General features: G+C 43.6%; 1 protein-coding gene across 1 annotated transcript; it reads right to left on the bottom strand.

The window, feature by feature from the left end:
• Window positions 1–3560: 3560 nt before the first annotated feature.
• On the bottom strand, window positions 3561–4475 carry LOC135212815 (uncharacterized). The gene has a single exon (XM_064246587.1). The coding sequence runs from the start codon at window positions 4473–4475 to the stop codon at window positions 3561–3563; it is 915 nt and encodes a 304-aa protein (XP_064102657.1).
• Window positions 4476–12654: the final 8179 nt, after the last annotated feature.

The following is a 12654-nucleotide window of genomic DNA, read 5'->3' as shown; positions in this document are numbered from 1 at the left end:
AAATTGCAATCAGTAACTGAAAGAGACTCGGTAAGCTCTAGGGTGGACAGCTCTGACAAACAGCACAAGTAAAAAGAAGGATATACAACTTCTTGGAGGGGAAATCAAGACAAAATAAGGGACCAGCAAAGTCTAGACCTGTAACAGTGAAAGGAGGGGCAGATTTAACTCTTAATTCAGGAAGGGGGGCCACAGGCTGAGAACAGGCCTTGGCTTCACATCGACGACAAGCAACACATTCTCTGCAAACCCTCTTAGCAATCTGACGAAGACGAATGATCCAATAATTGTTTCGAAGAGTGGAAACAAGCACAGCAACACCAGCATGTTTAAGCAATTTATGCTGGAAAACGAACCAACAAGAAACAACATGAGTGCCAGGGACAATTATAGGGTGCTTACTCTCCAAAACTCAAATCTGCATTCCTCTAAGCGACCACTTATTGGCTTAGTAGTCCTTCCTCATCTAGATAAGGATCAAGTTTGACCAAGGGTGACCCCTTAGGGAGGGGTTGAGACTTACCCAGCGCATTTATTTCTCGGGAGCAAAAAGGCATCTCTTTTGAGCATAGTAAAGGCAGTTTTACCTTTGCTTTTGTCAATTCTTCATAAGTCAAGGGGCCACCAGCTTTAAGGGATGAAGCTCTACAGTTACCAACAAATCTTAAACACCCAACCTACTACATTGAGCGCCTTCAGAAAGGAGCTCCACCGGGAGAACTCAAACAAAGGCGGATCTGACTCAACTGCAACACAAACAGTGTCAATTTCACCTTGCTCTTCTAAGGGGAATCCCTCTGTCATACCTTCCTGAGATGGGGTGAGATGAGTGCGGAGCCAAGCAGGACCCACTAACCAAACCTCAGACTGCGTGAGTTGCTCCGCATAAACACCTCTCGATATCAGGTCTGCAGGGTTGTCCTTGCCAGGACAATGTTGCCAACAAGATGGTGGGGTCAATGCTTGAATTTCCACGACCCTATTAGCAATGAAAGTTTTCCATCTATTTGGTTCTCCTTTATCCATGCTAGGGCAACAGTAGAATCTGTCCAACATCGAATTGAAACCTCCTGGACCAGCCGCAATGCCGATTTCACAAATACAACCAGTCTAGCACACAATAAGGCACCAAGTAATTCTAGCCTAGGGAGAGAAACTTTCTTTATAGGGCTACCTTACCTCTAGCAGCAACCAGCGATACCTTGAAATTACCCCTTTCTGGCACTCTCACATACACACAAGCACCATATCCCCTTTCCGAGGCATCACCAAAGGCATGAAGTTCAATAGCAGGAATATCTCTCCAGGAACACTCTGAAAATAAGTAACGATTAATTCTCAATGATTCAAGCACAGAAGTCCTACAAACCCACAACTTAACTCTGCCTTGCATAGCCTCAGGTAATGGTTCATCCCAGTCAAGACCTAATCTCCGATTTCTTGGAACAGTATTTTTTGCATGCATAACAAAGGGACATATGAACCCCAGGGGGTCAAAACATCGAGCAATAAGGCTTAATACATTTTCCTCTTGGTACAAACAATACCCCCAAAAGGGTCCACATTCTCTACCTTAAATGTAAAACCAATCAGAGGAGGAAACCCAGTGTAGGCCTAACACCTTTACACATTCTACATCTACTCTAGAATCTTCTGTCATGGGCATGGTTTTTATTATTAGAAGTACACTTTGACAGGGACATACCAGCCTTCTCAACATATCACAGGCTTCATTAAATCTTACACAGGCCTTCAGCAGGGCTATCAGCCCCAGAAAGCCAATCATCAACATACAGATTTTCAAGCAATTCAGAAGCCACCTCTGAGGGAGGGTATTTCTTTAAATGAAATTTCAAAGTGGCATTCAACAAAAAGGGACTACTCTTATTTCCAAAGGGTACTCTTACAAAACGAAAATGTTTTACAATGTCATTTTTCTTCAACAAAAACCTGTGAACATCACGGTCCTCCCTTCTCACTGTATTTGAAGGAAAGCCTTTGTAATATCAGCAGTTAAGGCCACCTTCCACCTTCTGAATCTCAGTAAAACCTCTACTAAATCAGGGTTTAAGGAAGGACCACTTTCTAAACAGTCATTAAGGGATATACCATTGCTGCCACGAGCTGACCCATCAAACACAGGCCTGATTTTTGTGGAGAGACTCGCCTCCCGCACTACAGGTCTGTGTGGCAAATAGAACACTGGGTATACCCACCCTCCAACTGATGGAGTGGGATCTCTTCTATAATGCCCTCTTTCTCATACTCTTCAAACACCTTATAATATTGTTCTTGCAGACAAGGTCCCTATCTAACTTACGACTAAGATTGTCCAATCTTCTCAAAGCGTGGTGTTCATTGTTAAGTAACTCTAACTTTACAGACCCTGATTTCCACGGAAGGCCACCTCATAACGGCCTTCCTTGTAACTTACAAACCTTTCAAATTGCACCATGGTAGGGTCAGGCTTAAATAGCTCCAGACCGTGTTTCCTGGGCTTGAATGCCTACAGATTCTAAATCCCAAAATTCAGTCAAATTATCCTCCTGAAAATTAGAAAATGTTAACATTGCACACCTGCACCACAGTTATCTTCGGACCTATTATAGGATCCAGACAAAACCCAACCAAAAACAGACTCTTGGGCTACAAGCCCTTCATGACATATAACCTTGTTAGGAATCATCAGTTTCCAATACAGATCTAGCCCAATCAACATATCCACCTGTATCTTTCGGTTGGATCCATACTCATCTGCTAGATTTACATGTTGAAAAGGCTCTAAGCACCTAGGATCCACCTTGGTCCTACATAAAGGGGGACAAATTACATTAATCTCAGCAACCTTAAAGCTATATTTGTGGTTATTTGCCCACCCCCAAACTCTCACCTCATAAATGCTACACAAATCTGCCTTGGAGGCTTTACCCCCACCAAAGGCAGAAAATGATAAATACTCAGAGTCAACCATTAGGCCTGACCTTTTTTACCAAGTCTCTTGAAATGTAGGATCGATCCGATCCTGTATCAAACATACAGTGGCAGAAATAATACCTTGATAGCCTACAACCTTTATCTTGGCTGTTTGTAATACACAACACTTCTTAATAGCCTTAGCCCTTGACTCACAAGGAGCTACTCCCACTGTGTAACAGATTCACTCTCTGCACCTTTTCTCCTTCTTAGGGGTTTTTTTCACTAGCTGCCACCTTGTGATAGATATCCTTCAGGGGTTTTTTTCACATAGCTTCTACGGGGTTTACCACTTCGGACCTACGGCATATAAGAGCATGGTGATGGCCACCCTTACACTTTGAACACCTGGCCCAGCAACCCCTTGCATAATGGCCAGGAGATAAACACTTCTTCAGGCACAGCCGCAAATTCTTCACGGATAGCTTCTTCTCTTTCTTGAAGAGAGAGCTTCATTATACCATAACACACTTTTCACTAGGATGCAATTTTCCGCAGAAAGCACAATGCTGTTTGGAAGCACTATCTTCTGATGAAGTTTGAAGGGCAGAGGCCGAACTCTGGACGAGCTTTTTCTGCCTTTTTTTCTACGCCAGGATCCTCAGCCTTCGGTGGTTCAGCCCCTTAAGGGCTTCGGCCCTTTCTCGCCCCTCTACTTCTCGTTGCAGGAATTCCAGCAGCCCATCCAGGTCTCCTTCGTCTTGTAGAGTGCGAGACCACTCCAGCCTGACATCGTGAGGGAGCAGGGACAGGATCATGGGCGCCAATACCCGCCCATATTGGTCCCCTCCTACCTCGAGAGCTGCTAAACTGCGAACGTGGGCTATTACGTCATCTTTCAACTTACGCAACGCCGAGAGTTGACTGTCGTACTTCGGTGTCCTTGACATCGCAATCTGCATCAGGTCCTGAATGTGGGCGGAAATGATCTTGTTCGGTTTAGCATACCTCTCTTCTAACAGTTCACAAGCAGCTTTATAATTTGCTGCCGTCTGAGCTAGACCCTGTATAACTCTCTTCGCCTCGCCCTCTAACACAGAGCGCAGGTACATGAATTTTATTAACAGGAGGCATAGGCTTATCATCGACAATAGCCTTAAACTGATCCAAAACGGCATCCACTCTGTTATTTTGCCGCCAAATTTTAATAGCTCAAACTTAGGCAATTTCACACTTAGTGCTTCACTATTAGGCTCACTTGCAGAAACTATACTACCCTCACTAGCCTTATTATTAGAGTTCACAAGTCTATCATTACCTAACCTTTCTAGGACATCTGCAGCAGCGATGCGGGTTTTGCGTAACTCACTGAGAAAACCGTAGGCTTCGTAGGCTCCTTTTTTGACTTCTTCAGGATCATTGATCAAGCCTTGCACCTTATCATTGAGCTCAACCCACTTGGACTTACTGTGGTCGAATTCATCTATTAGGGTAGTCAACTCACGCCAGCTGGTTGGCCTTGTAGATGAGCACTTAAACTTTCCGCGGCACAACGCAGCCATGTCTCGGCGTCGACTCTCTCTAGAGTAAGCTTTCTGAATTTGTTCGCGTTGTCGGGAAATCCGGGAAATTCTCCGTCACTTTCTTCTTCTCCCGGGTTCTGGGCACCATGTAGATTTAGTTTGGGCCAAGGGCCCGTCTACTACGTGAGACATCATATCCGCAAATCCTCAAAATTCTCACGGGAGCGAAGGAAACTCGTACCGAACTTCAAGACTTTATTCCTCCTTCTCAAACAATTCAAATTTCAAACAGCTCAGGGAGATACCAACAGGTTCCACAGTTCTTTTTTTGATAAATCTCAGTTCACTCAAAATTCACAGAAATGGTACAGACAAGATAATATAGACAAATTGGTACAATTTACAATTTACAGTCTTCATATAAAAATAGCAATTAACTCTGAAAAAGGAAGGGCATAAATACGACACAGCACAGGGTGTGGGTGAAAGGGAACAGGGAATGGGCAATTTTCAAAGGCGTCATCTCAACAAAGGGGAAAACAACATTCGTTTTACAACAAAACCACAATTTACTTGATTAAACACACTACAAGTGTCATATAAGAAATGTTTTTAGATTTAGTAATGAAAATACGTAAATTTCAAATATATATATCCAATGTAAACAAATAGGGAGCGTTCTTTTGGATGCTACAACATACATTTCAACAAAACGTAAACACAAATCAAGAGCATTCTCTTGGACAACAAACATACATTTAACATCCTCCCCACCATAGGAGAGTCAACACTCCTATCATCATAACAACCTCCACTACAATCTCTTAACCTCAAATTTACAAGTCAAGTTTAACAGGTACCTTAATAGACCTCCCTTTTCGGGTTTTACCTACAGTAGACTCAGTGGGTGATTCAACTGGGTCCAAAAGGTCATCTACAATGGGATTGTCCCTTATTTCATCAGGGGAATTACAAACACTTTCCTCACTGATATCAGATATCTCTAAATTGTATAGGTTTTGAACAGGTCTAATTACAAATCCACGTCTAGTTTTGACCTTGGCACTTCTCACCATTCCATCCCTTCCAGGGTATAACTCAGTAATAACTCCAAGTGGCCACATCAGCCTAGGCACTCTTTCTTCCTTTACTATTACAACAGAACCCCTTGTTAAATTACAATTAGCTTTGAATCCCTTTACCATGCAAGGCAGATTCCTAAGGTACTCTGATTGCCAGATGTTCCAGAATTTCTCCAACTGACTCAGACGCACAGCCTCTCTTACACACAAATCTTTCGAGGTCACCCCTGAGGCAGAGTCATCAGCCAGTTCCACCTGAAAACCTGCTGAACGACCAATAAGAAAATGAGATGGGGTGAGGGGATTAGCAACATCAGGTTCTTCACCTACAAATGTCAAGGGTCTAGAATTGATACATGCCTCCACCTCATGGAGAGTGGTTTCTAATTCACTCCTAGACAATGTCTTAGTGCCCAACGTCTTTCTCAATGCACCTTTACTGATCTAATGAGGCGTTCCCACCAACCTCCCCACCAAGGCGCATTAGGTACAATAAACTTCCATAGGGGTGCCATGGGGCCATAATGTTGTTTCAATAGGTTGGAGGCACCCAGAAAGGTTTTAGCATTGTCAGAGTAGAACACAGAAGGGACACCACGTCTTGCCGTAAACCGCCGAATTGCCAAATTGCAATCAGTAACTGAAAGAGACTCGGTAAGCTCTAGGTGGACAGCTCTGACAACAGCACAAGTAAAAAGAAGGATATACAACTTCTTGGAGGGGAAATCAAGACAAAATAAGGGACCAGCAAAGTCTAGACCTGTAACAGTGAAAGGAGGGGCAGATTTAACTCTTAATTCAGGAAGGGGGGCCACAGGCTGGTTAGAACAGGCCTTGGCTTCACATCGACGACAAGCAACACATTCTCTGCAAACCCTCTTAGCAATCTGACGAAGACGAATGATCCAATAATTGTTTCGAAGAGTGGAAACAAGCACAGCCAACACCAGCATGTTTAAGCAATTTATGCTGGAAACGAACCAACAACAAAGCAACATGAGTGCCAGGGACAATTATAGGGTGCTTACCTCTCTCAAAACTCAAATCTGCATTCTCTAAGCGACCACTTATTCTTAGTAGTCCTTCCTCTCTAGATAAGGATCAAGTTTGACCAAGGGTGACCCCTTAGGGAGGGGTTGAGACTTACCCAGCGCATTTATTTCTCGAGCAAAGCATCTCTTTGAGCATAGTAAAGCAGTTTTACCTTTGCTTTTGTCAATTCTTCATAAGTCAAGGGGCCACCAGCTTTAAGGGATGAAGCTCTACAGTTACCAACAAATCTTAACACCCAACCTACTACATTGAGCGCCTTCAGAAAGGAGCTCCACCGGGAGAACTCAAACAAAGGCGGATCTGACTCAACTGCAACACAAACAGTGTCAATTTCACCTTGCTCTTCTAAGGGGAATCCCTCTGTCATACCTTCCTGAGATGGGTGAGATGAGGTGCGGAGCCAAGCAGGACCCACTAACCAAACCTCAGACTGCGTGAGTTGCTCCGCATCAAACACCTCTCGATATCAGGTCTGCAGGGTTGTCCTTGCCAGGACAATGTTGCCAACAAGATGGTGGGGTCAATGCTTGAATTTCCACGACCCTATTAGCAATGAAAGTTTTCCATCTATTTGGTTCTCCCTTTATCCATGCTAGGGCAACAGTAGAATCTGTCCAACATCGAATTGAAACCTCCTGGACCAGCCGCAATGCCGATTTCACAAATACAACCAGTCTAGCACACAATAAGGCACCAAGTAATTCTAGCCTAGGAGAGAAACTTTCTTTATAGGGGCTACCTTACCTCTAGCAGCAACCAGCGATACCTTGAAATTACCCCTTTCTCTGGCCACTCCTCACATACACACAAGCACCATATCCCCTTTCCGAGGCATCACCAAAGGCATGAAGTTCAATAGCAGGAATATCTCTCCAGGAACACTCTGAAAATAAGTAACGATTAATTCTCAATGATTCAAGCACAGAAAGTCCTACAACCCACAACTTAACTCTGCCTTGCATAGCCTCAGGTAATGGTTCATCCCAGTCAAGACCTAATCTCCAGATTTCTTGGAACAGTATTTTTGCATGCATAACAAAGGGACATATGAACCCCAGGGGGTCAAAACATCGAGCAATAAGGCTTAATACATTTCTCTTGGTACAAACAATACCCCAAAAGGGTCCACATTCTCTACCTTAAATGTAAAACAATCAGAGGAGGAAACCCAGTGTAGGCCTAACACCTTTACACATTCTACTCTAGAATCTTCTGTCATGGGCATGGTTTTATTATTAGAAGTACACTTTGACAGGGACATACCAGCCTTCTTCAACATATCACAGGCTTCATTAAATCTTGCACAGGCCTCAGCAGGGCTATCAGCCCCAGAAAGCCAATCATCAACATACAGATTTTCAAGCAATTCAGAAGCCACCTCTGAGGGAGGGTATTTCTTTAAATGAAATTTCAAAGTGGCATTCAACAAAAAGGGACTACTCTTATTTCCAAAGGGTACTCTTACAAAACGAAAATGTTTTACAATGTCATTTTTCTTCAACAAAAACCTGTGAACATCATGGTCCTCCCTTCTCACCTGTATTTGAAGGAAAGCCTTTTGTAATATCAGCAGTTAAGGCCACCTTCCACCTTCTGAATCTCAGTAAAACCTCTACTAAATCAGGGTTTAAGGAAGGACCACTTTTCTAAACAGTCATTAAGGGATATACCATTGCTGCCACGAGCTGACCCATCAAACACAGGCCTGATTTTTGTGGAGAGACTCGCCTCCCGCACTACAGGTCTGTGTGGCAAATAGAACACTGGGTACCCACCCTCCAACTGATGGAGAGGGATCTCTTCTATAATGCCCTCTTTCTCATACTCTTCAAACACTTTATATTATTGTTCTTGCAGACAAGGGTCCCTATCTAACTTACGACTAAGATTCTCCAATCTTCTCAAAGCGTGGTGTTCATTGTTAAGTAACTCTAACTTTACAGACTCTGATTTCCACGGAAGGGCCACCTCATAACGGCCTTCCTTGTAACTTACAAACCTTTCAAATTGCACCATGGTAGGGTCAGGCTTAATAGCTCCAGACCGTGTTTCCTGGGCTTGAATGCCTACAGATTCTAAATCCCAAAATTCAGTCAAATTATCCTCCTGAAAATTAGAAAATGTTAACAGTTGCACACCTGCACCACAGTTATCTTCGGACCTATTATAGGATCCAGACAAAACCCAACCAAAAACACTCCGGGCTACAAGCCCTTCATGACATATAACCTTGTTAGGAATCATCAGTTTCCAATACAGATCTAGCCCAATCAACATATCCACCTGTATCTTTCGGTTGGATCCATACTCATCTGCTAGATTTGCATGTTGAAAAGGCTCTAAGCACCTAGGATCCACCTTGGTCCTACATAAAGGGGGACAAATTACATTAATCTCAGCAACCTTAAAGCTATATTTGTGGTTATTTGCCCCCAAACTCAATACCTCATAAATGCTACACAAATCTGCCTTGGAAGCTTTACCCCCACCAAAGGCAGAAAATGATAAATACTCAGAGGTCAACCACTTAGGCTTGACCTTTTTTACTAAGTCTCTTGAAATGTAGGATCGATCCGATCCTGTATCAAACATTACAGTGGCAGAAATAATACCTTGATAGCCTACAACCTTTATCTTGGCTGTTTGTAATACACAACACTTCTTAATAGCCTTAGCCCTTGACTCACAAGGAGCTACTCCCACATGTGTAACAGATTCACTCTCCCCTGCACCTTTTCTCCTTCAGGGGTTTTTTCACTAGCTGCTACGGGGTTTACCACTTCGGACCTACGCATATAAGAGCATGGTGATGGCCACCCTTACACTTTGAACACCTGGCCCAGCAACCCCTTGCATAATGGCCAGGAGATAAACACTTCAGGCACAGCCGCTTCCCACGGATAGCTTCTTCTCTTTCTTGAAGAGAGAGCTTCATTATACCATAACACTTTTCACTAGGATGCAATTTTCCGCAGAAAGCACAATGCTGTTTGGAAGCACTATCTTCTGATGAAGTTTGAAGGGCAGAGGCCGAACTCTGGACGAGCTTTTTCTGCCTTTTTTTCTACGCCAGGATTCTCAGCCTTCCGGTGGTTCAGCACCCCTTAAGGGCTTCGGCCCTTTCTTCTCGCCCCTCTACTTCTCGTTGCAGGAATTCCAGCAGCCCCATCCAGGTCTCCTTCGTCTTGTAGAGTGCGAGACCACTCCAGCCTGACATCGTGAGGGAGCAGGGACAGGATCATGGGCGCCAATACCCGCCCATATTGGTCCCCTCCTACCTCGAGAGCTGCTAAACTGCGAACGTGGGCTATTACGTCATCTTTCAACTTACGCAACGCCGAGAGTTGACTGTCGTACTCGGTGTCCTTGACATCGCAATCTGCATCAGGTCCTGAATGTGGGCGGAAATGATCTTGTTCGGTTTAGCATACCTCTCTTCTAACAGTTCACAAGCAGCTTTATAATTTGCTGCCGTCTGAGCTAGACCCTGTATAACTCTCTTCGCCTCGCCCTCTAACACAGAGCGCAGGTACATGAATTTATTAACAGGAGGCATAGGCTTATCATCGACAATAGCCTTAAACTGATCCCAAAACGGCATCCACTCTGTTATTTTCCCGCCAAATTTTAATAGCTCAAGCTTAGGCAATTTCACACTTAGTGCTTCACTATTAGGCTCACTTGCAGAAACTATACTACCCTCACTAGCCTTATTATTAGAGTTCACAAGTCTATCATTACCTAACCTTTCTAGGACATCTGCAGCAGCGATGCGGGTTTTGCGTAACTCACTGAGAAAACCGTAGGCTTCGTAGGCTCCTTTTTTTGACTTCTTCAGGATCATTGATCAAGCCTTGCACCTTATCATTGAGCTCAACCCACTTGGACTTACTGTGGTCGAATTCATCTATTAGGGTAGTCAACTCACGCCAGCTTGGTTGGCCTTGTAGATGAGCACTTAAACTTTCTGCGGCACAACGCAGCCATGTCTCGGCGTCGACTCTCTCTAGAGTAAGCTTTCTGAATTTGTTCGCGTTGTCGGGAAATCCGGGAAATTCTCCGTCACTTTCTTCTTCTCCCGGGTTCTGGGCACCATGTGGTTTAGTTTGGGCCAAGGGCCCGTCTACGTGAGACATCATATCCGCGAATCCTCAAAATTCTCACGGGAGCGAAGGAAACTCGTACCGAACTTCAAGACTTTATTCCTCCTTCTCAAACAATTCAAATTTCAAACAGCTCAGGGAGATACCAACAGGTTCCACAGTTCTCTTTTGATAAATCTCAGTTCACCCAAAATTCACAGAAATGGTACAGACAAGATACATAGACAAATTGGTACAACAATTTACAGTCTTCATATAAAAAATAGCAATTAACTCTGAAAAAGGAAGGGCATAAATACGACACAGCACAGGGTGTGGGTGAAAGGGAACAGGGAATGGGCAATTTTCAAAGGCGTCATCTCAACAAAGGGGAAAACAACATTCGTTTTACAACAAAACCACAATTTACTTGATTAAACACACTACAAGTGTCATATAAGAAATGTTTTTAGATTTAGTAATGAAAATATGTAAATTTCAAATATATATATCCAATGTAAACAAATAGGGAGCGTTCTTTTGGATGCTACAACATACATTTAAACAAAACGTAAACACAAATCAAGAGCATTCTCTTGGACACAAATATACATTTAACATCCTCCCCACCATAGGAGAGTCAACACTCCTATCATCATAACAACCTCCACTACAATCTCTTAACCTCAAATTTACAAGTCAAGTTTAACAGGTACCTTAATAGACCTCCCTTTTCGGGTTTTACCTACAGTAGACTCAGTGGGTGATTCAACTGGGTCCAAAAGGTCATCTACAATGGGATTGTCCCTTATTTCATCAGGGGAATTACAAACACTTTCCTCACTGATATCAGATATCTCTAAATTGTATAGGTTTTGAACAGGTCTAATTACAAATCCACGTCTAGTTTTGACCTTGGCACTTCTCACCATTCCATCCCTTCCAGGGTATAACTCAGTAATAACTCCAAGTGGCCACATCAGCCTAGGCACTCTTTCTTCCTTTACTATTACAACAGAACCCCTTGTTAAATTACAATTAGCTTTGAATCCCTTTACCATGCAAGGCAGATTCCTAAGGTACTCTGATTGCCAGATGTTCCAGAATTTCTCCAACTGACTCAGACGCACAGCCTCTCTTACACACAAATCTTTCGAGGTCACCCCTGAGGCAGAGTCATCAGCCAGTTCCACCTGAAAACCTGCTGAACGACCAATAAGAAAATGAGATGGGGCGAGGGGATTAGCAACATCAGGTTCTTCACCTACAAATGTCAAGGGTCTAGAATTGATACATGCCTCCACCTCATGGAGAGTGGTTTCTAATTCACTCCTAGACAAAGTCTTAGTGCCCAACGTCTTTCTCAATGCAACCTTTACTGATCTAATGAGGCGTTCCCACCAACCTCCCCACCAAGGCGCATTAGGTACAATAAACTTCCATAGGGGTGCCATGGGGCCATAATGTTGTTTCAATAGGTTGGAGGCACCCAGAAAGGTTTTAGCATTGTCAGAGTAGAACACAGAAGGGACACGCGTCTTGATGTAAACCGCCGAATTGCCAAATTGCAATCAGTAACTGAAAGAGACTCGATAAGCTCTAGGTGGACAGCTCTGACAACAGCACAAGTAAAAAGAAGGATATACAACTTCTTGGACCACAGGGGCAACAAGGAAAAGAAAGTATATACAACTTCTGAGGGGAAATCAAGACAAAATAAGGGACCAGCAAAGTCTAGACCTGTAACAGTGAAAGGAGGGGCAGATTTAACTCTTAATTCAGGAAGGGGGGCCACAGGCTGAGAACAGGCCTTGGCTTCACATCGACGACAAGCAACACATTCTCTGCAAACCCTCTTAGCAATCTGACGAAGACGAATGATCCAATAATTGTTTCGAAGAGTGGAAACAAGCACAGCAACACCAGCATGTTTAAGCAATTTTATGCTGGAAACGAACCAACAACAAAGCAACATGAGTGCCAGGGACAATTATAGGGTGC

Source organism: Macrobrachium nipponense, chromosome 41 (assembly GCF_015104395.2).
Source record: "Macrobrachium nipponense isolate FS-2020 chromosome 41, ASM1510439v2, whole genome shotgun sequence".
NCBI lineage: Eukaryota > Metazoa > Arthropoda > Malacostraca > Decapoda > Palaemonidae > Macrobrachium > Macrobrachium nipponense.
Note: the sequence above shows the minus strand (reverse complement) of the source record. Positions and strands in the feature narration are given on the sequence as shown.